This window comes from Colias philodice, chromosome 13 (genome assembly GCF_061535455.1).
Source record: "Colias philodice isolate Cphi_HAF_F1 chromosome 13, ilColPhil1 Martin Lab GWU primary, whole genome shotgun sequence".
NCBI classification, from domain to species: Eukaryota; Metazoa; Arthropoda; class Insecta; order Lepidoptera; family Pieridae; genus Colias; species Colias philodice.
This window is the reverse complement of record NC_143098.1, coordinates 7823617-7851346: the sequence shown is the minus strand read 5'-3', so window position 1 is coordinate 7851346 and position 27730 is coordinate 7823617. Positions and strand designations below refer to the sequence as shown.

Genomic DNA, 27730 nt, shown 5'->3' with positions numbered 1-27730 from the left:
GATTACAAAATAAATCAGCTACTTAAATTAAAGTAGGATAGAATATATATTTTATTTTAACCTTAGATTACTAACTATTTTTGATCGTACGTCAAGAGATCAGCTAAAACATTTTACACGTTAGGTACACTCTGTGGGTACACTTTTCAGCGACGGTTTTGTACAAATGTGGTTTGCACTGACTTTCCGTTTAGATTGGTTTAATATCTCCATATAAAAAAATCTTTTATGGATTTTTTTATATCTATAAACCTACAGATCGTAATTCAATGAAGTCACGACCTGCCATTATGAAATACTCTTAGTTAATGAATAGATAATGGACTTGTTTAACCACAGTTACATTAATAATCCCAAAATAATTCTCTTTCGTTTTACAAAAACTGTGGATTGCGTCATATACTGAAACAGTTTAGTCCAAACCTTGAACAGAATCGGTCACGAAAATAGCGTAAAAGTCAGGAATACGCTAAGAAAATAAGCAACGTATTTTATCAGAGAAATATTTATCTCACAACTTGTGAATGAAATTTATTACATTCTCGTCTTATGTTCATCTTTTATAGAAGTAAAATGTTATTATTCCAATGGCTTGAATTATTCTATCAGTGATATCTATAAGTAGATATGCGAAACGTTAATTTATCAGATGATAACAGTCAATCAATATAGATATTACGTCTGAATCAGTGAACGCGATATATCTTGTGCAGAGTGAATGTTAAAAATACAAAAATTTAAAATATTGTGATTTATATTTAAGAAAAATGGTGGACTATAAAAACGGTCGGTCGAAGAATAGTTATAAAGTTAATGATTTGTCGAAAGTAGAATTCACCGGAGTTGGTAAAAAAAATGGAAAGAGTAGGTGAGTCCTATATTAGCATTCTAAATTCTAATATAAGTAATCACACTATAACGATCAATCGATTGCCTGAATTCGTATAAAATGGTCCTAGAACATACCCTTTTATTATGTATATATTGTGATGTTCAATCGCCACCCCAACACCCTCATTCATAGATAAAAGCTATAAAATTAATGTAGGTACATCCGTACATACCTAACCATTTAAATATTAACGCGCCAAGCGAGGCAATTTTTTATACAACCTAGCCACCAAACAAATTGATGAAGTGATGACCGTTGCGAAAACCCATTAAAAATACATTTTATTCTAATTAATTACCCTACAATGCTTCTATAATTAAATAAAGCTGTAGATACCAATTGAATACGTAATGACAAAGAAATAATAATTATTAACATTATAATTTTGATTGTCGATGATCGTCATTTATCTTCTGATTTTTACTTAAGTATACGACCGATACTTTATTATAAACTAGCGGTCCGCCCCGGCTTCGCCCGTGACACGAGAATTTTATATATATAAGAGATTATGAAATACTCGAGTATTAATATTTTATACCTAAATACTTATATGTACCAAAAATAATTTAATTGGTCAAATTTTATCAACACTATATTTTTTGATTTGTAGTAAAACAAGTAGTAGTTTAAATACATCTAGGTAGTAACGTGATTATGTGTTTCAGAAAATTGTACACATCCTATGCCTTAAATTAAATAAGGATTTTTAACTTCATAATGGCATTTTGCAAGGCGCAAGTTGACCTGCTAATAATTAATCACAAAGTAATAATGTTGCGTAACATTTAAAAAATTAAAAGGAACTCGAATTATCTAAAGTAAAAATGATAATAAATATTATTAATATTTAATAACTTTGAACTACTTACTATACTAATACTTTGAACTACAACACATTCCGCCTAAAATAATTCATCAATTTAACTTATTATAAATTGCCCGCATCTTCGCCCGAGTGGTCAAAACAAACCAGTATTTTATGCCCTTGGGGCAGAATTTTTTCACAATCTTTTCTTAGTGAATGCCTGCACCATAGAGGCTATCTGCAAATTTCAGCCCGATTGTTCCAGTAGTTTGGGCGCTGCATTGATAGATCAGTCAGATGTATGTTTTATTTACAGTACCACTGATTCAGAACCAGACCCACCACCGGAGGTACCCAGTATATCATTCATCACTCTCGTAAGTGTGCCAGTTTACCTACTGAATAATTCTTTATTATCGTTTTTTTTTTCATAATTATTCTTTGCAGTGATGATATCTTTATAACAATTCTAGAAATTGAAAGAAAATCAGTTATAATTTAATAATTAATATTAACTCTACAATACAATAACTATAATAATCATAATATATTTCCTTTTTGACAGTTTCGCTTCGCATCGACCACGGATAAGATATACATATTTTTTGGAATCCTATTTTCAATTATATCGGGTGCCATGACACCCGTAAACACATTGCTCTTTTCTTCCTTGCTCCAAAGCATGGTTAACTTCGGTATATCAGTCATCGTAGGCCAACCAGATGGAGACACGTTTTTAGCGGCTGTTCGGAACTTTGCTATATGGAACAGCGTGGTTGGGGTTGTGTTAGTAATACTGTCATATGGTGCAACCGTAATGATGAATTATTCGGCATTTAATCAGGTAATATTTTGTTTAAAATATGACAATAACAGCATCTTATAATTACTAGATTCTTGAGGATGCAGTACCTAGTAACTGAGTATTCTTTTTGATACAATTTATATAGAGCGATTTTTAAACTAAAGCACGTTAAATTCGAATAAAAATATATTAAATATTCATAAAAATGTTAGAAACTTAGAAAACGTTCTTTGAGAATACTAAATATACCTCATAAACAAATGTTTTCATACGTTAATAAATTTGCCATCTATCTCAATTGTGCCCCAATTGACTTTAATTTTCCTTGCGTAGTTAGCAAAGTAAGTATCAACTGCATGAAAGAAGATTCCACTGAGTAAATAAGATAATTAATACGAACTTTACATTTATATTATTTGTCAAATAACTCAGTAAGTATACATTTTCAGGTATATAAAATACGCCAAGAATATTTAAAAGCAGCCCTAAACCAAGACTTTGAATACTTCGATACACATCAAACAGGTGACTTTGCATCTAAAATGACAGAGTAAGTAATAAACCGGCCAGGTGCGTGTCGGACCACGCATAAAGTAGGGTTCCGTAGTCATGTTTTGTATTGCCGCGGCCTTTTGATTCTGTCTGTCGCCGGATGGTAACTCTGCCTCATTTACATAGACTTTTTCAACGATACCCCACACAAGGGGGTGCGCTCAAAAAAAAATTATTCAGCCCCCTTTACATGTATGGGGAGGTAAAAAAGGGTAGTTAATTTTAATTTTTTGTATTTTTAAAATTGAGATCCATATCCAAAGTATCCTTGAACCAAGTTTCATGCAAATCGATCCATAAACGTAGAAGATATTGTGCTGTGACAGACTAGGACGGACGGACTGTACGATCTTATATATAAGGGTTCCTTGTCGGACTACGGAACCCTAAAAACAAAGAAGAACCTTCGAAATACATTTACGAGAGCATGAAGACATAGAAAAAATAATTTCGGAAAATCTATGTTTCTAAGTACTTCAAATTTCAAATCAATTAATATTTGATGGAATCATCGTGTATTTAAAATTTCTTTTCGTTTTAGTGATGTCGTGAAGTTGGAAGACGGAATTGGAGAGAAATTAGGAACATTCATTTATTATCAAGCAGCTTTCGTTAGTTCGATAATAATGGCTTTAGTGAAGGGATGGAAACTCGCTCTTTTATGTTTGGTTTCGTTCCCCGTTACCTTGACCTTAGTGGGGGCTGCTGGAATAGTAAGTCCTTGTAGTTGTCTATATGTCTTTAATCTATAACGACTTAAGAATGTATTTTAATCATATAACACATGAATTTATATTACTCATTCTGTGAACTGATTAGCCTTTTTCCAGAGGAAAATCTGTACATAGTTACCTACCCATGTACATACTGTCCTGTCTTTGATTTCTAATTTTGAAATTTCTCATATTATAATACACTTTAAGCAATGTCTCAATAATGAGTATTCATTTGTTATCATTTACAATTAGCTACAACTCCTTATTTATCATTATCTAGAAAGTTACATAAGTAAAGTGTACTTCAGGTAGCGTCGAAGCTATCTAAGAAAGAGGCAGTGGCGGCTGGCAAAGCTGGCGCCATTGCTGAAGAGGTTATATCCGCCGTACGAACTGTATATGCGTTCAGCGGACAGCACAAAGAAATCGAGCGATACGATAAAAATCTCATTGAGGTCAGGAAAATTAATATCAAAAAAGGTAAATTTCAAATTAATATATAGGTATTGATTGAATGATAAGAAAATTATAAAAAAAAGTTTTATCAATTTTAAATTGTCACGCAACCAACACGCAACGAGATAATATTAGGTATTTTATCTATGAATTTTATTTTTTACTATATTGAAAATATATCTATTAAATTAAGTTTATCTTTTGAAAAAACAACACGATGATTTTTAAATTAAGTATAATATTTATTATTTACCTATGTTACACGTCCTGCTATAAAGTCTCGTTAATGAATGATTATATTATATCTTACAAAATATTTCATATTATATTGTTATCAGGAACAATAATACATAACTAATTGCATGAAAAGATAATATAATAATATTTTCATGAGTCAAGGCGTGTCTCATAATAAGCGCCAACTTGTACTGGAAATGATCTTCTTACTATCTTTATGGATATATGTACTTATAAATGTTGAGTACATGCAAACGAGGACATGATAAATTTATTTTTGACTTGTCAAAAAAAGTTTGATTTTATTTGTACCTATAAAAATTAAAAACATTTTTTATAACAACAAATATATCTATTGTTAAATTAGTAATGCAACGATTTCTATTGCATTAAAGTATATCACAGCTTTACACAATATTTAGGTAGATATAATTTTCTGTATTAATATTTTCCAAATATTTATCTTTACAATTTTAAAATATTTTTTCTCCAATAGGATTTTTCAATGGAACGGCGATGGGAACATTGTTCTTCTGTATATTTAGTTCGTATGCGATGTCTTTCTGGTTCGGATATTCCTTCATGGTCAATGAGCCAGAAAACTACGACGTAGACACGATGGTTGCTGTAAGTGCAAAAAGTAACCTTTGTATCTTTTAATTTTCAATTTATTTATCTGTAATTATTATATTTATAATATAAATATTTTTTTTTCCAATGAAAATTGAAGATATGAAAAATTTTCAACTTTTGGAGCGCATAAAGGAATAAGAAAATAAAATTAATTAAGTAATTAAAATTTTAAAATTATATTCAATAAAAAATACAAAGTAACTTAAAATATATACTTACTTGCTTATCAAAATTTATCCATTCTCGGCGTTCTCGATAGTTATTTTTAATTATATTTCTAGCGCATCCTAAATGCATTACAATTCAAAAAAATCATATTTAAATTTCCAGGTATTCTTCGGTGTAATGATGGGTTCAGCAAACTTCGGAATCTCCTCAACTCTGATGGAAGTATTTGGTGTAGCCCGGGGGGCTGGTGCTCAGATCTTCAATCTAATTGACAATGTCCCATACATCAACCCATTGTTGAACCGTGGAACAGTTCCACAGACTATAGAAGGAGATATTGAGCTTAAAGATGTCGTATTCCACTATCCGTCAAGACCTGATGTACCGGTAAGTTACTGATTTCGTACTTGAAAATAATTCAATAAAAAGTAACAACTAAAACACAAAAAATAGAGAGGTGTCAAGGGACACTTCGAATGGAACGAAGTTCTATGAGAGAGAGAAAGACAGAGACAGACAGAGAAACATGCGCATACGGCACGGCTTACAACTAGGTATAGCAAAAAGTTTCGTACAATTTTTGTCTTAATTTTTTCCGTCTTGACTCTAGCCCTCTTTCGCAGCGCGCGATTAGGAACTTCTTTCCAAAAAATTATGTAAGGATAATACGTACATCTTTTTGCTGTATGTACGTATAAGCAAAAGAAGTCTACTAGAATATGATAAAAATTATTATCAAATATCAAATTGAATCAATTAATTGATAATCATTGGTAGGTATTGTGGTATTAGATTGATTGATTCATTAATGAAATGTCGATAAAAAACAATCATTCAAAATAGAAGACATTTTATCAAAAGAAGCTCTTACTACACTTTAAGTATTAAGATTTAAGATCATGTCGGTATGAATACCTAATGATTACGATTGTCAGCATATTCATAGGTACCTACTCAAATGAACTTAAAAGTAGGTCTACTCAATCTACAATCTAAATCGACTTTGGAAAGTAATTTCTACTCTATTTATTTTATCAGTAAACACTAATAACTAATTGATTATAATACATTTTTAATTTAAAATAATTACTGTCATGATATCTTGTTTATCAACTATTGATTAGGTACATTCTTGCGTAGATTATTATGAAAGTGATCGAAAATTTAAATGAGTTACTACTTACTATCAAATTCCCAAGAATACAGTACTATGAGTACTATGAATAAATTTTTTATTACCTAACTGAAACCTACCACAAGTCGCGTGGGTAGCTAAAATTTCATACAAAGACTTTTTGTTCAGTGTGACGGTTTCACACCAAATTAATTTCACGAATTTCATCATCATCGTGAGCTTTATTCATTAGGTAATTTATTAGTTAAATAACCTTTATTAAACTAGTATGATAAAAACGTCGCATATATCTAATCTTACTAATTTATAAACCTGAAAGTTTGTGACGATGGATGGATGTAAGTATCTATGTATATTTGGATTGTTTGGTACTCTTTCGTAGAGCACTGAACAGATTTTGAATATACTTTGCTATAGAAATAGTTTCGTTCGCGGGTGTAACCGAGTTCCACAGTTAGTAGCGATAATAAACGAATACACATAAAAAATCTATAAAAGTCCCCTTAATTTCATCCATCCCTAAAATATTATTACTACCTATCGTACTTCATGAGTCACCCTTATTTATGATGGTTGCGTCATCTATAAAGGCTAGCCAGTCATTCATGATAACAAAATATAAAAATAGCATAACCTAAGTACCTACTTGCTAAATAATATTTTTGTTTCCTAAGGTACGTCTTATAATAATCCATAGACCATAATGTTTGTGTTGGTATGTACGCTCTGCTATGCTCCGTTATCATCTGTTTAAACAGTACATAACTAACTACCTTTATCAATATTTCAGGTGTTAAAAGGAGTTTCATTAAAAGTAAAACGTGGTCAGTCAGTGGCACTGGTCGGTCACTCAGGCTGTGGCAAGTCTACTATCATCCAACTGATATCAAGATATTATGATACCGTTGATGGAAGTGTGAGTATATTATTATTATTCAAAATTTAGTTTGTAAGTACAGTTATTATTGAAATACAGATATAGTTTCGTACATTTATCTTGCGGGTCTTTTCAGTATTTTTATTTTCAGCTAGAAGGATAATAAATGATTTTTTTGTGATCGCAAAAATATTCATACGCGTTCATTAGGTTCAATAATATGCTGAATCAGTATTGCTATCTAACTGATTTGAATATTGCCAAAATAATATAATAACGTATATTTTAACCTAAATTGCAATCAGTCGTCAATTATAACGTAACATGATTTTGTTTATGGATATTGAACATGAGTCGCATTTCGTTAATTTCATGCCTAAGGACTAACTAGTTAAATACTAAATGTTAGGTATTTAATTTGCAAATTATAATGTAGAAGAGCAAAACCTGTTATAAATTATCAATACAACAAATTTTTAAGTGAAATTCGCGGCAAGAGATAACATTTAACAAATTAAAATGTATTAATATTAGTTACGTGTTTGAAACGAAATATTAAACTAAATAATTTATTGGAACAAATGGTACTTAGGTATTTAGTTAACAAGTTGTTAAACAATATATATTTTTGGTTTAGGTACGCGTTGATGGAAACGATGTCCGCAACCTTTCCGTGCGCTGGTTGCGTCAACAAATTGGTCTGGTGGGCCAAGAGCCTGTACTTTTTAACACGACTGTCAAAGAAAACATCCGCTTTGGACGAGAAGACGCTACCGACCAGGAAATCGAGCATGCTGCAAAACAAGCAAACGCACACAACTTTATTATGAAACTACCCTCTGTAAGTTTTGGTTTCATTTACTGGATAAAACGGGGTTAATCTATAACAGAGAGAACCTTCCCTTAGCCCCCGGAATCACAGACACAATAGAAAATCTATTGTGTCGTGGCCCGATCGGGCCGCTCGAAAACGCCTATGGATTGTTGTTTTGAGATATTTTGAAACCTTTTTTATGTTTTCAGGGTTACAACACACTAGTAGGCGAGCGCGGCGCGTCGCTGTCCGGCGGGCAGAAGCAGCGCATCGCGATCGCGCGCGCGCTCGTGCGCAACCCGCACATTCTGCTGCTGGACGAAGCGACCAGCGCACTCGACACCTCCTCTGAGGCCAAAGTGCAACGAGCCCTTGATAAGGTGCGTGTTGTCCATATCTCATTCATTAGAACCTGGGTTTAAGGAGCGCTATAAAGTGAATTCCCATGTCCCGCCACTAGGGGGCAGATGCATTATATACATCTGTTTCACTGATCGATTTTCTTTAGGGACAAGAAAGTGATTAGCCTTTTGTGTCCTACCAGACCGACACATTTATTTTTTCTTCGTCTCCACCGGGAATCGAACCCATGTCCCCTCGGTGCTAGTGCTACGCTCACGCGTCAACCACTATACCAAGGTGGCGGTAAAAAATTGTAAAATTGTCTAATCAATAATATAAAGTGTGTATTTTTGTACAGGCTTCTGAAGGGCGAACAACAATAGTAGTGGCGCATAGGCTGACAACAATCAGAAATGTAGATAAGATATACGTTTTTAAAAGCGGCACTGTCATAGAGTGCGGTAACCATAAGGAGCTGATAGCGCAAAAGGGCCATTATTACGACATGGTCATGTTACAGAACTCTCCAGACTTGAATGAAACAGGTACTTGTTTATTCAGTTGCATCAGTCAGTAAATGGGCACGAAATGTTTTTCAGTTAGTTTTTTTATTTAAATATTCTTTGTAACTAACAGTGTAAAAAGAATTTAACGCAAAGAAAGGTTTTATTAGATTTGAAGATTAAGTTACAGATAGAACAACATATGTACCTACTCGTAGTAATAATCTACTACACGAGGATGACATTATACTCTTAAACTTATAGGTAGGTATAGGTTCTCTATTTTACTTACTTCTATGACTTATAGAGGTACCTTGTTGTAACTTTCAGACCAGGAAGGAAACGTTTTAAAGCGAACTGCATCAGTGGTCAGCGAAGCAGATGAAGACAACGAAATGGATAATAAAATGCAAGTAAGGAAGATTTTGATGAAATTTACTTTCACTTTTTATTGATTACCATCGTGGAGTGAAAATTTTTAAAACATTACCTACTTAAATATAAATGTTTGATCGATTCCAGTAAAATTTAATAGATAATCATGCACCATTAATTGATACTTTAACTAAGTGCAATATCTCGTAACTCGTATATGTTTTTTTCATAAAAAGTACTAAGTTATACTAATTTATACGACAAACCCTTTATTTCCAGGAACCAGTTGTAGAAACAGTCGAACCGAACGTCACTTTCTGGGATGTTGTAAAACTGAACAAGCCTGAATGGAGGTCGATAACAGCTGCAAGTGCTGCTTCTGTACTGAGCGGATTTGCTATGCCTCTACTTGGCGTTATACTGGGTGACTTTATTGGTGTAAGTATTTAATTCAATAACTAGACACGTGGGTTTAGAATTTAGATTAATTAAAAAAATTGAAAATAAATGAATAACAAAAATTATTGAGTCAGTTTTTGAATTGCAACGTCCACCCAAGAAGTTTTGGTTGGTATGGTAATTGTTAGTGGATGCTTTTGCTTGTATGTGTAAGGAATCTTATATATAAAAATGAATCGCAAAATGTGTTGGTAAGCGCATAACTCGAGAACGGCTGAACCGATTTCGATAATTCTTTTTTTATTATATTCCTTGAAGTACGAGGATGGTTCTTATGTAGAGAAAACGTAAATATGTACCACGGGCGAAGCCGGGGCGGACCGCTAGTAATTAATAATTATACATACACACATTCATAAATCCTGAAAATATCAAACTCTCTCCATCTAGAGACACTATATTATAGAGTCAATACTTACTAATACCTACCTGCTACTAGGTACTACTACCTACTTTTTTGTTTAATGTTCAATTATTAAAAGCATATCTTAAATAACTATACCAATTATTTGTTTCAGGTTCTAGCCAATCCAGATGAGGATTACGTAAGATCAGAAGTGCGAAAATATGCTCTCATTTTTGTTGGCGTCGGTGTCGCATCTGGCATAGCCAATTTTATTACGGTAGTTGAATATAAACAGATAGAATATGGACATTTAGTAACTCATTTGAACATTTGAAACCTTGAAAGTTGTAAATAATTGATAGAAACAAAAAAGGATGGACATTTTTATAGCTTTTACTAGAAATAGATTTCAATATTTCTTCTTAATAGATATCTTACAGAAATCTGAATACAGTAATTTAATTTTTTTTCTACCGTTTTAGGTGTCAATGTACGCTGTAGCTGGAGAATACTTAACTCAGCGTTTACGAAAACTTATGTTTGAAAGAGTCCTTGATCAGGAAATAGCATTCTTTGATGACAAAAGCAATTCCACTGGAGCCTTGTGTGCTCGGCTTTCGGGAGAAGCAGCTGCGGTTCAAGGGGTAAAGTATTCAGATTTTTATTTTCAATCTTATTTCAATTCCCTGATGAATAATAATTAAAGGTGATAATTACAGCAGCAGACACAATTACTATGTTTATTTAAGTTGCGTAGGCCTACCACTTCAATAATTCAAATTTAACCAGATCAACGATACCAGCAGAAAAGTGTTTACAGCACTGTTCGAATGTAAAACAAATAAATGTATTATACACTATATACAAATGATTATATTTTTTTCCAGGCTACAGGTCAAAGAATAGGCACAGTGTTACAAGCGCTGGGTACATTCAGCTTCGCTCTGGGTGTATCTTTGTTTTACGAATGGCGAATGGGTCTCGTAGCTTTAACGTTCGTACCACTTTTGGCCGCTGTACTCTACAAAGAGGGGAAAATAGTTAGCCAGCAATCGTTTGGTACTGCTAAAACTATGGAGGCGAGCTCTAAGGTAATTGTTATTTTTTTTACTTCATGCTTACGTTGTTACCCTTGCATTCAAAGAAATCAAATTTTAAACAAGTGTTAAATCATTGACCTATAATTTAGAAATTCATGTTTTTGATCTTTTCTGTAGAAACTTTTCTATTCTAAATATAAGGTACAACCCGGTTACAATATCTGTGGACCTGGCTTCGATGACGTCACGTCGCGAACGCAACGAAATTGCTAACCGTAATGACGCGCCGCGGGCGAGCGCGGGGAGGTAAAGGGGAACGGGAAGGGGCTCCGCATTCCAGCGAGGTCCACAGATATTGTAACCGAGTTGTACTATGACGATTCAGTAACGTTAGTAAAAGAAATATACTCGAATAAAAACAAATATGTTTCAACTCCGCTTAGTTACACTCAGTTTCACTTACCGTAGCAGAACTTACAGTTTCAGTTACACTTACACTTATAATTATTACAGTTATAGTTACCTATAGTTTCATCTTGATACTTGAATTCCAGATCGCCGTAGAAGCCGTGGCTAACGTACGTACGGTAGCATCTCTCGGCCGCGAGCAACGCTTCCAGCAGGACTACGCAGCCCAACTCTTACCCGCGCTGCTGATCGCGAAGCGCGTCGCTCACTGGCGCGGCGTCGTGTTCGGGCTCTCGAGAGGCCTGTTCAACTTTATATACGCCGCTACTATGTACTATGGCGGCACGCTCATGGTGTATGACGGTGTGGAATACGGTGTTATATTGAAGTGAGTGTGGTTGATTAATTATAATTTGAGTAAAAAGCTAAGCTAAATAAAAAAAAATGTACAAAAAATAAGTGGTATAAACTACTTTTAATACATTTAATACTAGGGGTCCACCTTGGCTTCGCTCGTGGTACGTATTATAGAGCCTATACGGGGATCGTATAAATATATCCAACGATAATAGAATGTGTGAAAAGGTCCAGCAGTTCCCGAGATAAGCGTATTCAAAAAATCAAATTCTTCGGCTTGATATTATTAGTATAGAAGTATTGATGGTTTATCTCGCTCGTAAAAAATAATTCTTTACACATTTTAGGGCTGCACAAGCACTGCTCATGGGTTCCGCATCAGCAACACAAGCGTTCGCTTTCGCGCCTAATTTCCAGAAAGGTATCAAAGCTGCACGACGTGTAATGGTCCTCTTGGACAGAGAATCTAAAGTCCGGGATCCACAAAAACCCGCTGTAGAAAACTTCGTAAGTATTAAGGCCAATAAATGATATCTTTAGAACTTTCATAAATGAAAATAATTTCTGTTGCATAACTATAGTATGATATGAAACAAGGTAGAAATTTATTATTATCAAAACAGATCGCTGACATTTCATCTCTTTTTCAGAGAGGCACTGGAGAAGCTAGCCTACAAAATGTCAGCTTTAGGTATCCAACGCGACCGCTCATAGAGGTCTTGAGTAGTTTGGATCTGGAAATAGAAAATGGAAAAACTGTGGCCTTAGTCGGAGCCAGCGGTTGCGGTAAAAGTACCATCATACAACTATTGGAAAGATATTACGATCCTGACGAAGGCATTGTGGTATGTTGCTTTTGTACTTATTTTAGTTTCTTTGCAAGCACTGCAGCTACCTAAAATTATTCTCGTGACATATTTTAACAGAAAATTTATACTTAGGGATTTAATATTTTTAATTATTTACCTATTTCTTTTCTATTTTTTTGGAAGTGTTCTTTTCGCTATTTCTTTTTTCAACAACTAACCCACACACTTGGACATTTGCATGAGATGGATTAATTTAAATTTTCTTAAACTACCGGTTCTACGGTGTTTCTTATAGCTTGTATGGGTTAATTTATTTAAATAATCACATTTTATACTCCGATCGTTCTAATAATTGGAATATATGTATAATTTTAGGCGCAAAACGGCATCCCTCTACCGAAATTAAAGCTTGCCGATCTAAGACACACCATTGGATTTGTACAACAAGAACCCGTCTTATTTGATCGCACGATCGGAGAGAACATCGCGTATGGAGACAATTCCAGGAATCCCAGTATGGACGAAGTAGTAGAAGCCGCTAAACAAGCGAATATACACAATTTCATTGTATCGCTTCCTGCGGTGAGTGGCTATGGTTAAATATGTAAAATAATTTATTTGTCTTTCAAAAACATAGTCGCAACTTGATATTGATATTATTTTAATAAGATATAAATAATATAAATGCGACACCGAAAAAAGAACAAAAGAAGGATTTAAAATAATTTCTAACTCAATCATTGCTGCGACTATAAATTAACTCTGTTCGACTATGTTCAGAGCTATTTGTATAGAAATTTTGCATTAGCAAAAACCACGGGCGGATGCATTCATATGAGAAATTTATCAGCAATAATATAACGCTGATAAACATTTTGCCATCTGTATATGACAATGAAATGTTATTTCAGGGTTACGACACCAATATTGGGTCTAAAGGAACCCAACTATCAGGTGGTCAAAAACAAAGAGTGGCCATCGCCAGAGCTTTAATTCGACGACCAAAGATGCTTCTATTGGACGAAGCTACAAGTGCTTTAGATACAGAGAGTGAGAAGGTAAGGTTTAGTTGCGTCAGATAACTTTTAAGTTTTAACGTTAAAGATCTTTAAATTAAATGACAAAAAATTACTAATATTGCAATTGACGTCATATAACTATAGGACTATGTTGCATCAAGGTACCTCATGAAAGATGATGAGGAAAGAGACACCTTTAGCTTTAAATCACCTAATAATTGACAAATTCGTAATTAAGTAATCATTTGCATAATGAATTTTGATATTTGATTGTGAATAATTATTATACCCATTAATTATCCATTACGTGTCAATACAATGAGATAACATTGCCAATTTCAAGCATTTTAACTAAGATGAGTTTCTATTATCATAGATGTTTGCTCTGTGTCTGGGTGTTAAGTATCTATATAAGTATTTATTTAAATTATGTATGTTTGTCAGCCATCTGGTTTCCCACAAGCGAAAGCTTAGTATGGGATCAGATTATGCCCTGTGTGAAAATTGTCCTGAAATATTTATTTATTTATTTATTACTAGCTTTCCGCCCCCGGCTTCGCCCGCGCAGTCAAAGAAAAACCCGCATAGTTCCCATGGGATTTCCGGAATAAAACCTATCCTTAATGTCCCTGGGTAAAAAGTAGCCTATGTCCTTTCTCGGGTATCAAAATATCTCCATACCAAATTTCATGCAAATTGGTTCAGTAGTTTAAGCGTGATTGAGTAACAGACAGACAGACAGAGTTACTTTCGCATTTATAATATTAAGTATGGATAGTATGGATTACGTGTCAATATAATGAGATAACATTGCCAATTTCAAGCATTTTAACTAAGATGAGTTTCTATTATTGTTAGGTGGTACAAGAAGCGCTGGACGCGGCGAAGGCGGGGCGCACGTGCGTGATGATCGCGCACCGGCTGAGCACCGTGCGCGACGCCGACCGCATCTGCGTGCTGCACGCCGGCCGCGTCGCCGAGAGCGGCTCGCACGACCGCCTGCTCGCGCTCAAGGGACTCTACTACAATCTCAACCGGCGAGGATACGCTTGATCGTCATTCAATGTTAGGACAATTCTTCTAGAATAGCAGCAACATCCGCCTTTTCAATTGTTAAAGCCGAGTTAGAGGAAGTTAGCAAATTATCTGATAAGTAGGCGCATTTATAGACATCATCTACTTATGGTTACGATGATTGTATTATTGTCATTCAGAACTTTGCACATGACAAATACCAATTCAATGTGATTAAATTGTTTGAGTCACTGTACTTAGTAATATAATAAGCAAATGTAGATAAGGTATATTTATTTATAGAAAAAATTATAAAGTAAAATTATTTAAGTGTGATTTTGGCAAATAGCTTTCAAATAAGAACTTGATAGATTTAATATAAGTTTTCATAAATGTAGAACATTATTGTAACAGAAGCTTTTATTTATTTTTTGCATTGAATGCAATTTATAAATACATATTTGAAAGGCTTATTCAATTAATTTTAAGAATAAGTGTAAATATATTTTTTTGATATCATGTACCAAAAATGTATTATTTTCATTAAATGAAATATGGATTGTAATTAACAAACTTTTATTTTTAACTTTACATCATTCAGTAAACAGTTTTTCATGTTCCAACAACCATTCTTTTCTATCAAGACCACCACTAAAACCTCCTTTAGAATCAGAAGCAACAATTCTATGGCAAGGGATTATTATAAAATGAGAATTGGCCCCGCAAGCAGCTCCTATTGCTCGAGCATGACCACCTGATCGGCCTAGAGATTCTGCTATGTCCCCATATGTTTGTGTGGACCCATATGGTACATCACTCAGTTTATTCCATACTTCCTGAAATAATACAATTAGGTTTTTAATGGATTTTAATTATAAAATGATTAGTTGAAAGATTAAAAATCAAAATATTACATACCTTTTGGAAATCAGAACCAAATGTTTTAATTGGAACTGTAAATTTCTTGAGTTCCCCTGCAAAGTACTGTCTTAATTCATTTTCAACTATCTCTAGTAACTTATCCTTGCCTTCTTTGAAAGTGCACGATAATTCTTCCGACACAGTTTTAAATATTTTATCTAAATTCTTGGAGTCTTCGAAACAAACGAAATATATAAACTCAGCATCACCCGCCGCTATTACTTTTCCCACAGGAGAATCAAACTCGGTTACGTTCACTATATTTCCACTATTTATAGAATAATTTTCAATTAAACTCGAGAGATGCATGTTTTCTATTTATTTACAACTCGATTTAATTCAATTTTGAAATATCTCATTAGTTAGTTAATACTTATTGAAATGAGCTTTTAATTACAAAATATAATGTAGGTACATGTGAATTAAATGATAATGTCGTGTGGATTCTTATAAAGGTATATGAACCACATTTGAACAATGATTTCAAATTTAACTGCACCGAACAAAGCAGTACACTAGCAATAAGAATATGATAGACAAATAGACAATCTGTTAGCTGAAAATTGACAATGTCAATGTCAAATTTGGAATTACTCAAATCATATCGAATCACAGATCTACTACAACTAGATTCCGAACACAATTCCCAAATGCGTGGCAATCACAGTTTTTACTGTTCTGTGGTGGCAATCTCAGTGCATTTCGCTCTATCTTAGAGTGTTGCCATTTTATATACTTACCTGCATTTTAGGGTAATTTTTGTCGTAAGTTTAACAATATCTTTTATTAAACACTTGACCGTAATTTGAAGCTTACTTCATTGAGAAGGAACCTAGCTTTTTCCGCCTATTTTGCCCTCTCTTTCCGTTGTATATATGCTATCTCTCTCGCACACCTCTCCACCAGGTGGCGGGGCGCACGATAATGTGCGGGCGCTGGATGTTTTTTCATTGGCGTCTAGCTTCCGCCGCGAGAAGGTTGTCTACAAGACTACAACCTTGGTGCTATTAAGTATTGCTTAAAGCAAGTGCTAAAAGTGTTAAAAAGTGTATCCCGTCGGATCGGTACAGTGAGTTATTTTTACATCTATTCTAATAATATTTTACTTAAAAATGAGTAAAAATCTTTAAAGTCAACGCCCAACGGTATAATCGTTGGACTTTATTTAAAATGCTGAGGTTTTTAATGAATCCTTCAGCAATAGTTTATTTTTCAATATGCTTAAATATCTACTTAATAGCATGAATAAAGATATTTAAAATTAACGATACAACCGTTACATTTTACTTGAAATAGTAACTTTTCTTTTGAAATATTTCATTATGCAATATGTACTAATTAATATTTGAATTTTTAATACTGTGAGTAAAGCTATTTTAACGGTGTTACCGTTCGGCTTTACTCGAATCGTTAATATTACTTTTGTGATTATTTGATATTACTAGATATATCAAATACCCTCTCTTGTATATAGATATTTTTAATTATTTATTTCATTTTTAATAATGTGTTTTTATTACAAGGTTACAAGTGAATTTTTCTTGGAAAAATTACAATTAATACCTACTTAGTATGGATATGAGCCAACTCAAAGCTTTACAGGCATACAATCCATTGCTACGACTTTATTACATTGTCGTTATCGCTAGGAACGGTTCGGAATTCCTATAATAGTTTATTACTAAAAATAATTATCGAACGAGATGAGTCAGCTCCAAGAAGTCACGAGTCACGACATGTCAGAACATGTTGTGATATTATTTTATAAATCGTACGGGAGTTACCGCTCAACTGAATAATGATGGATTCGCTCATGTATAGTAGATACGTACCATGAATGTACCACACATTCAAAACTATCCGTAGTCTATACGTGTCCTTTTATGAATATTATTCTGATCCGTTTTTATGTGAAAATAGACATATTACACACGGCTAATTTGATTGAAAATTACGTTTCCTATGTTTCAAATGATGCAACTTTTTTGTTTAAACGAGTAAGTACCAAAATTTTACAATTAAATTCTTTGGTTTACTGAACTTGTGCTGAAAGGGTTATCGTATAATAATTATCGAGATACCTTAATATAAATTAGATTTAGATACATTTATTTCAAAGGATTTACAATTCACTTCTAACGTTTTAGAATAATATTATAAACTTGTACACCTTGACAAAAAGTAAAAAATTGCGGGTGAGTGGAGAATATTTTGTTCAATTAAATATAACGTCCTACGACGGTATGGTTGCGTTCGTAAGGAATGTTAACGGATATAAAGCAACTAAATGTTACATCGATTGCATGAACAAAAATAAATATGAATCGAAGTTCATTTTAAAATTTAGTGAATTGATTTGTATTATGAATTTATTAAATAGTTGGTTCTTTTTTATATAAACATAATAATTAATTACCATTGTCAAATCAATTCTTATTAATTCATCCTGGACAGTTGTCACTAACATTGGAAAATAAGTTAAAGGACCTTGTTAATTGCTATATTATTTAAATGATTATTTACTGCTAATTTTATATTAGCACTAAGGTGTATTCTTGCTCGAAGCAGAATACATAAATGTGGCCACTACTCCTCGCAGGGGTTAGCCAGGTCAAATCCACCCTCGCAGGGTGTCTCTTAAGCATTTTTTGGCAGGCCCTACTTATTTCTAGTTACAAACATCCCTCGCGCAGCTGTCGCTCGCAGGGAAATGGTGCAAATATATATCGGCCCTCGCGGGGCTTTGATTACAACCGTCCCTCACGGAAAAGATGGTGCAAATATATATCAGCCCTCGCGGGGCTTTGATTACAACCGTCCCTCACGGAGAAATGGTGCAAATATATATCAGCCCTCGCGGGGCTTTGACTACAACAGTACCTCACGGAGACATGGTGCAAATATATATCAGCCCTCGCGGGGCTTTGATGGCGATTGGTGCAAATATACAAAGGATTGATCATTAAAATGATCATAGATATTTGCTTTCGTCAACGAGGACCCACGAAAGAAGTTTTGGATATGACCGTATCGGATCTTCACTCTTCTAAGGTAGGTAGAAAAAGGTTTTGAAATCTTCTTCACAGTGGGCAGTATAGTAATATGACCTAATAAATACAATAAAGGTTAGAGACGTCAAATAATGGGCGCATGAAATTGATACTTCGTATCCTAAAAGTTTACGCTTCACGAATCAGGAAACCACCATTGGTTTACCAATTATGGAAATTGGAATTGAACAAATCGTATTTACCAATGTAAAGCCTATTCACAACAAAGGAAGGCGAGTCTGATCAAATATCATCTCGCAGATGATTTGTGGCGATGGTTTCGAGGATTGTCACCAAGCCTTGTGTCAACGGTATGTTTGGTATCGTCATTCAATGGCACTAGCCGACCAATTTTCATATAAAAACATCGGAAGAGATTTTTTTTTTTAATCGCAAAGCGATTGAATGTAACAAATGACGATTGATTCAAAATCAAATTTCAAATTTCAAACGATTGATTACGTATATTTGACCTCTCATAGGCCTATTTTAGTTGCCCGGTCTTGTAGGCAATTTATTTGGCTCGTTTTTCAACCCATTTGACCTCATTATTGCACCCATGAGATTTTTCTTCAGGGCTCAAACAATAAATCGCTGAGGGATTAGGATAATCGTTTGTTAGACAAGTTTCTTGTCATCCCACCAGGATTATTATATTGTATAATAAAGTTTTAAACAACTATTTACGTAAAACGTTTAAGTACTCAACGAATACTGAGAATACGGACTGTTGAGTTACATAGGATAGAGGATAAATAACGGAAAGTCAATCTATCTAAACAAAAGCCTCTTATTATTAGATATTACTTGGAACCCCTACCCTAACGAGAAAGCTCTGCCAAATGACTGTTCATTTCTTTGCTTTGAAGGGGGGGGGGGGCAATAAATGAAATGCAGTAGGTACAGACTATACGGCTTTTAAAATATAAGTCTGGTAAGCGAACTAAACTTTGCTAGTTTAGTTCTTGCTATATCGCTGTCCGTGGCTGCCTCGCGTGTTTACGGATGAATAAAGTAATGTCCTGTCTTCGCATCCACAGCTAACTGTCCTATACTGTCATAATCTTAACACAGATTCATTGGACATAGCTCCCCACGAGCTCTGTTCTTCATTTTTGCAATCGCACAACTGTGGACAACACGAGAGCAATGCCTGCACTGGTAGCAGTTACAATCAAGGGCTAGCAAGGTAGGCTAGCCATATTACGGATGTTGGAACAACCGACTATATTTAGGGCAATTTTCTTTGTCCAGTGTAACGTTTAGACTGTCGTAGCATTCCTACGGAACAAAGATGGGATCAGATCTGCATCCTTAATGAAGTTAATCGAAAGGAGATACTTTCAGACGACGATAGTATTCAAAATCCACCATACTGAGCATAATAATGCATAGTTAAGCTTATAATCTCTCTTGCCATTATCCTGCAGCAGAATTCCTTGGCGATAATTTGTTTTCGTAATGCTGGGGCCACACTAACGTCTAACGTCTAATGCCCTTTATCGCGATAATTATTCCGATAATTTTTAAGGCGTTAAGTGGGTGGCTACACTTGAACGGTCAACGTGAATGCCGATTGTTGGCGATAAAAACAGCGTTAATTTTACTAAAATTCTAGCAAGATGGACGTAGTGTGACCGCTTCATTGCGTTAATTCTCGCGATAAAGCTCGCCAAACGGCAATGTTAATGCCGTTGTTAAATAATACTGGCTACACCTAAAGTTAACGTCCATTATCGCATTAATTAATGGCATTTCCCGTTAGTGTGGCCCCAGCATTAGAACGAGCGAGGTTGTTACGATAATATGAGAAATCCTGTCAGTTAGAGACCTGAACGACGCGATAGAGTACCGCTATTTCAGTAGTAGTAGCACCTAGAAGGGTGAAGGTATTCTGGAAAGCGGAACTGAAGGCCCGGTCAGCAGCACCAGTCACCTAATAGACAGTATTCAGTGCTGCACCACTATAATCTGCAAAATGACTCTGACGGTATGAAAATGTGGAGTACATTTTCAAAATATCAAATGATATAGTTGGAATAAAAATCCTATTTGCCTCCGTCTACCCAAAAGACGTACGGAGTAGCTAGTGGTAGTTGGTTGAATTATAATAAGTATAGTTAAAATCCTTTATTACTGACTGGATAAATTTGGCTCTTTTCCTATCTGACGTTCATATAGCTGTTGACTGCCTAGTGTTATGCACAAACACTATTATAAATAAGTCACGTTATGTAGTCCCGAGACTTTCGGTATATAAGTTCTGATGTAAATCATAATTATATCTTAAAACTGAATTGATTAAAAGTAACGTACTTAGCTGTAGTAATTGCAGTTTTGGGACACAGATAAGCTCTTTATCATTTTAGTCTCTTGAGTTCAGTATATTTGTTTCCAGTACAGAGTTTATGACCTATCAGTTTTAAATAAATAATTCATGCATTGTACTGAAAGTACCAGCCATGTTTAGATTATGATTGCGACGTTGGCTCTAAACATTAAAAGATACCGCACGGTTTAGTTGGATGTTAAAAATCTGTATTATAATTTAAACCATTTACCTGTTTTGTTATTTTATTGCCTTATTCAAGGGGTGACCTTTTTAATTTACTTCTGACCCCAAAAAGTAAGGACCAAGGTCTCTTCTTGTCCGCTTGTAGCAGGTTGGGTTAAAACTGTGTGAGTTGAGACATTTGGTAATTCTATGTTAAGATGATTCAATGATGCTTCTGCAGAGTTCTAATTGAATAAATAAAGGTTTGAGTTTGAGGTATTTTTGCCTCGTCGGGATCAGCTGTTGCTTCATTTTGTAAGTAACATCTAAATGCGTAATTGAAAGTCGTTACTGGCGCTTTCGCAGATTTACGCTAAAGATAGTGGAAATTGTAGTAACTTTAACTTTTCAAGCCCAAAAAGGTTAACTAAGGTACGCTTGAACCAATCTCATAAGTTCTAATACTTTTAATCATTATGATAAACTTTTTGGTTCTTATTTGAGTAACTTTTCATCTGGGATTGTTAATATATTATATAATATAAAAATTTGTGTGATTTATTAGTAGGTAGGTATACTATCTGCACACCTTACTCTTTCAAATAAAGAAATAAGTAATTACTTATGTATTCAAATTCACATTGGCGTCACATTGTACACCAGGTGGGTAACAAACAGGTCTCAATGAAGTAAGCTTCAAATTACGGTCAAGTGTTTAATAGCTGTGTTTTACCTGAAAATAAAACACATATTAAATACTTACCTATATTTGAAGCTTACACTTAACGTCCACCTGTTGTGGATTTCGACTCAATGAAAAAACATCCAGCGCCCGCACATTATCGTGCGCCCCGCCACCTGGTGGAGAGGTGTGCGAGAGAGATAGCATATATACAACGGAAAGAGAGGGCAAAATAGGCGGAAAAAGCTAGGTTCCTTCTCAATGAAGTAAGCTTCAAATATAGGTAAGTATTTAATATGTGTTTTATTTTCAGGTAAAACACAGCTATTATTATGTATCGTTAAAATAAATCTAAATTTAAGTTTTCCTTCTATATAATTTTAATCTTATTGTAATATTAATGTAAAATCACCTGCAAAAATGTTTAGTGTGACTCATAAGTAGGGAAAAATTTTTCCCAGTGGGAATTTTTTCTCATGCAGTAACAGTGTGACAAGTTGGGGTGTGACTAGATGGGAATAACCGTTTTTAACTCGCTACTTTCATTTTTTTACTTATATACCGATTCCCGGTATACAGGATGTAATACACAGGCAATTATTCCGAATTAAAAACTATTACAAATATCAAAAAACTTTTAACTGATATTGAAAGTACCATATCTAATGAGTAAAATAACAATAATAACTTTTTAAATATAAAACGAGAAATATTTAAATAGGGACGAGTAACGTTGCCACTCTATGTCTCTGCTTTCTTTCCTCGTTACTTCCCAAGCCTATACTAATTAGTAATTAGCGATACTAAATTAGTATTAAAATACATATTTTCTGTTTGTTTACTTAAACTGAGCAGGCGAAGCCGCGGAAAGTATCTACTAAGAAATAAGTAAAATATTTATATCCAGGATGTAATATCAATATAATACTGATGATGAGTAGCAATTTTATAATATCCCCAGAGCACCTTTTCAATGTATTATTTCAAGAACATAAAATGATACAATATTTTAAAATTAAAAACGCTTTTATTAAAAAAATAAAATAAGTAATAAGTAAGTCTTTCAGTTCACTTTGACCACGGCTTTTCCTAAATTCTCTCCCCTTAACATTCCATTAAGAGCTCCGACCATATTATCAAAACCGTGATATGTTTTCTCTTGGTACTTCAATTTGCCTTCTTGTAGCCATTTATGGTTCATGTTTATTCCCTCATTCCACCTGTCTGTCCATCTATTGACCAAAAAACCTTCAACTTTTAATTCCCGTAAAACGATTATCGGTTGCAATATTTTCACTGTAAATAAAATAAGAAAAATTATCGAACAAGTGTAAAATAAAAAAAATACAAAATAATATTACACATTTAACCTTTTGGAATTTTAAAGTCATTGTATGATGATATAGAGCCACAGATAGCCACCCTGCCGTATTTATTCATGTGATTCATGATAGTATAACTTATTTCACCTCCAACCTGAAAACATTGATTGATATTTTGTATGGTACATGTTATGTTTATTTTAATAAATAAATTTGAAGAAGAACTAGAATACTTACATTATCGAAGTAGCAATCGACACGATTGGGCGCTGCATCTTTTAGTGCTGCTTTAATATCAACTGTTTTATAATTGAACGCGTGATCAAAGCCAAGTTCCTTTTCCAAATACTCACATTTTTCATCTGAACCCGCAAAGCCTATGACTCTGCAGCCTACAAAATCAAACAGGCATTTTAATATAAATTTATTGCATTTAAAGTGATCTTCTGTACTTATAATTTAAAATATCATAAAATATAACCAAGGTTTTTTCAATTAATCAAATGTTACTTCATATAATAACTTATTAAAAACATGTACCTAAACATGTACCTACTATTTATAATTATTTATGCTTAAGTACCTAATATTTTGGCAATTTGCCCCACGTGTGATCCAACTGCACCCGCTGCGCCTGTAATCGCAACAGTTTCTCCGGCTTTAGGACGGCATATTTCCTTAAGTCCAAAGTAAGCTGTGTTCCTATAAAAAATTTATAGGATACTAGCGGTCCGCCCCGGCTTCGCCCGTGGTACATATTTACGTTTTCTCTACATAAAAACCATCCTCGTACTTCAAGGAATATAATAAAAAAAGAATTATCGAAATCGGTTCAGCCGTTCTCGAGTTATGCGCTTACCAACACATTTTGCGATTCATTTTTATATATAAGAATAAATATAATAGAAATAAAATATATGTAACTATAAAGACAAATGTTGTCTTTGATAAATTGAAGGTGGTCACATACCCAGGCATGCCAAGTACACCCAAGGCTAAAGAAACAGGATACGGTTTAAGATCTGGTACTTTTACCAACGGTATAGTCCCTTGGGTTAGCGGTTTGTCAGGATTACAGACGGTATGTGTTCGCCAACCAAATGAATCTGTCACGTAGCTACCAACGGGGTACTTATCATTGCGGCTCTCGATGACTCTGAAATAGGAAAATGATATATTGCATAATTACATTATTCTAGATATTATGTATCATCAAATAAAATTTTACTAAATTTTTTTCAAAGTGAAGTTTCTTTCAAAAAACAAAAATATGGTCATCCTTATTCTTTTAATATTAGTCTAAGTGACATATCACACTAGCGGATTGCGAGCGGTTTCAAAGCGGAGCGGGTGCGCAACGAATACGTTGCGGTTGCGCAGCGAATTCGTTGCGGACGCGTGGCAGATGCGCAACGTTTACGTCGCAGTCATGTACACTCATTAACAAAATGGAATCCGTGCTGGTTGTTACTTATAACTTGTGATAGTATAATAATTATGAGATCATTATTTTTTACGAGTTTCATAACATGTTAATGTTTAGGGTATTGTTTTATCTATTAAATCTTGGTCGAAATGCAATCAGATAACTTAATTGCTCATTAAGAAAGTTCATTAGTGAAATAAATGTTAAAGCTCCTTAACTAAAACAGGGCTATCTTATTATTAGATAAATAGCAGTGAATAGAAAATTTTATCAAGCAACCAGCAACTCACTATCACTTTGCTCATAATTAGGTTCACAAAATCTCTTTATAACATACGTTGCTATGGGAGAGATTATACTGGTCAGTCGTTACATACTTTTGGAATGTATGGTACATTCTAAAAGTCCTAGTAATTCAATTTTATAGCACCTTTTTTTAACAACTCCAGTTGTTATTACATCTTTAGTTAACTGTTAAGTAAGTGCATTTCCACAGTACGGTTAAAAAATTGAGTGCTACAGAAACGATGGAAATATTGAATGGAAGTTAGGCAAGGCGGAAGGGCTGGCTTTTGTGCGAGAGTATACAAAATGACGCGTCCGCAACGAATTCGCTGCGCAACCGCGGCGTGTTCGTTGCGCGCCCGCAACGTATTCGTTGCGCACCCGCTCCGCTTTGAAACCGCTCGCAATCCGCTAGTGTGATATGTCACTTAGATCCCACAGCAGGATTACTTCGTTCATAGTTTTTTTGAGGAAACCAAAATTTTATGTATATTTTATAATAATTATTAGAATATATATCGACTAGATTTCTAGTCAAAATTTCGCCACAATCCTGCGGTGGGAAAAATAAATTTACATTGAATATTGTAATATGTACTATATTTACTTAGTTTTATAGTAGGTATTCAATTTCTCATTCTTATTTCTTCCTGAAATTTTTTTATAAATTGCGTAAACTTAGACTTGCTAGCAGGTCTTTATAAAGAAGATAAACTTTTTCATCTACAACCAATAGCCACAGTCAATAGCCTATCTCAACGCCATCTAGTCCCACAGGCCAAAAACCAAGCAATTTCGAAGCCAATAATTAAATAAGTATCACACTGAACTTCTAAGCATAATGTTTTTTTTTAGAAACATAATATCGTACTGTTTTCATTTATAAAATAAAGACCCTTTATAAACAACACTTATTGATCTGAAACTGGCATATATCAGACAGTATGAGGGAACTTTGTTATGTTAATCTATACGAATATTATAAAGCTGAAGAGTTTGTTTGTTTGAACGCGCTAATCTCGGGAACTTCTGGTCCGATTTGAAAAAATTCTTTCAGCTTTCGACTATATTATATTATGATCTCGCTGAGACCAACAGGAGCGGAGTACTGCGGGTAAAACCGCGGAGCACAGCTAGTTTTTTTATATGAATTTAAATTTAATTATTATTTCTTTCATAAATACATACTTGGCAACTTGACCTCCTATCATGTCTGTTGGAAGCTTATAACCAATCATATAAGCGCGCATATATGGGTCGACACTTAAATATTCTGCTTGAGTCAATATTTCTGAAAACATATTTTACAATAATGCTGATAAAATCAATCATTGTTTTAAATACGGTGTTTAAATCCGGTGTTTTGTTTTTTCTTTGTTTTTCAAAATAACATCTGTGATCTGTCATTAACCTAATCGCAGTGGAATCGAATCCAACCATCCAAAAATCATTAAAATCTGTTCAATCGATTTTGAGTTATAAGTGGAGTATTTGTTCGCTGTGGTGGTACAAAAGAAAGTCGTGTGATCGTGTCAGCGTTAAGGCGACTTTCTTTTGCTCTATAGTCGGCATTTAAATACTTAACTGGTTTTGGTGGACAGACTTGAAACTTAGTTAACTATATAAGATTGTAAATAAAACAAAATATATTTCGTATTTGGCAAAAAGACCATAGTTACTATACATTATAAATATTTAATTATTTATAATGTTAATTATTTTTAAATGATTTATATTATGAACCTAGTTATTTTCTTGATTTCCGTCACGCGGCAATTTCTTACATTTTTAGTTTTTAAGTATTCATAAATTCATAAAATAAATAATACATTTTATTTAAAAACATAATAAAAGTTGTAATAAGAAGTTTGAAAAAAAATTTTGTAGTAAGAATTTACTTCAATTACAAAATTTTTAGAATATATTTGACTAGCAGTTCTATAATTATTGTTTAGTATCAAATTCAAATTATATACTATCATTTTTTGATAATCTGTGGCTTACCCCCATTTTTTAGATCCGGAAGTTCCTCTTCAACAATTTTAAAGTCACTTTCTTTTGGTTCTCCTTGAAAATATTTTGTAAGAACATATTTTCTTGCTTTAATTTTTTCAGATGTTCCAGAATATAAACGCTTCGAAATTAGCGTAAAAGAAGTTATACGAGTCATATTTATTCGTCCAAAGTTCGACTGATACTAAATACTGCTGTGTAGTATTTGTGTGAGTAAATTATAAAGTACTATATAATCAGAATGATAATATTTTCAAGGTTAACAACCTCAAAAATATTCCTATATACTTTTTATCTGATAGACAGTTCATATGCATCTAGTAAATATATATTTGTATCATCAATATTAAATGTAAATTATTATTACCAAAACCATGAAACTGATAAGAAAGATAGGGGAAATACATATTTGTTTGTAATCTATATCTGTATTTTTGTAAGTTGCATAATTATTTAGCTCACATGCCTGAAGTTAGCGGCTAAGTGCTAACACATTCTAGAAATACGTAAATAAATAACATATTTAAATATTTAAATGATAATATATGATAAAAAAAACGATCATACATAATATATGTGTTAACCATATACATATCGAAATTATGTGATTTAAATTATTATAGTTGAACCTGTGAGTTGAACAATTAAGTCATTTGCAAAAACGTCTTAATAAGATATTATTAGAAAATAAGAACCACTGACAAGGCAGTTTATTTTATTTTCATTTACATATCTCATACCTAACTGTATTTATTTTTTTTTCAACGGAATT

At 33.6% G+C, this 27730-nt stretch overlaps 3 protein-coding genes across 5 annotated transcripts; 1 reads left to right on the top strand and 2 right to left on the bottom strand.

Moving 5' to 3' along the window:
- Window positions 1–434: 434 nt before the first annotated feature.
- LOC149483507 (ATP-dependent translocase ABCB1-like) lies at window positions 435–15197 on the top strand. Its single transcript, XM_089702564.1, has 23 exons — window positions 435–868; window positions 2017–2077; window positions 2266–2544; window positions 2955–3055; window positions 3599–3770; window positions 4082–4253; window positions 4963–5093; window positions 5430–5654; window positions 7193–7318; window positions 7917–8120; window positions 8303–8473; window positions 8794–8980; window positions 9269–9351; window positions 9593–9751; window positions 10291–10395; window positions 10601–10762; window positions 11006–11209; window positions 11713–11954; window positions 12271–12430; window positions 12574–12768; window positions 13108–13314; window positions 13644–13790; window positions 14610–15197. The coding sequence occupies exons 1-23, from the start codon at window positions 768–770 to the stop codon at window positions 14802–14804; spliced, it is 3789 nt and encodes a 1262-aa protein (XP_089558690.1). The 5' UTR covers window positions 435–767; the 3' UTR covers window positions 14805–15197.
- A 127-nt stretch (window positions 15198–15324) lies between these two features.
- Window positions 15325–16298, bottom strand: agt (O-6-alkylguanine-DNA alkyltransferase). The gene is made up of 2 exons (XM_089702969.1): window positions 15684–16298; window positions 15325–15601 (listed from the first exon to the last, which is right to left on the bottom strand). The coding sequence occupies exons 1-2, from the start codon at window positions 15993–15995 to the stop codon at window positions 15359–15361; spliced, it is 555 nt and encodes a 184-aa protein (XP_089559095.1). The 5' UTR covers window positions 15996–16298; the 3' UTR covers window positions 15325–15358.
- A 6621-nt stretch (window positions 16299–22919) lies between these two features.
- On the bottom strand, window positions 22920–27603 carry LOC149483505 (prostaglandin reductase 1-like). Of its 3 annotated transcripts, XM_089702562.1 has the most exons (8): window positions 27588–27603; window positions 26950–27152; window positions 26134–26236; window positions 24205–24390; window positions 23818–23936; window positions 23472–23626; window positions 23283–23388; window positions 22920–23208 (listed from the first exon to the last, which is right to left on the bottom strand). In XM_089702562.1, the coding sequence occupies exons 2-8, from the start codon at window positions 27113–27115 to the stop codon at window positions 22976–22978; spliced, it is 1068 nt and encodes a 355-aa protein (XP_089558688.1). In that variant the 5' UTR covers window positions 27116–27152; window positions 27588–27603; the 3' UTR covers window positions 22920–22975. The 3 variants fall into 3 exon arrangements, with proteins under 3 accessions (XP_089558688.1, XP_089558687.1, XP_089558689.1); XM_089702561.1 differs by lacking the exon at window positions 27588–27603 and having other exon boundaries at window positions 26950–27390; XM_089702563.1 differs by lacking the exons at window positions 26950–27152; window positions 27588–27603 and adding an exon at window positions 26357–26380.
- Window positions 27604–27730: the final 127 nt, after the last annotated feature.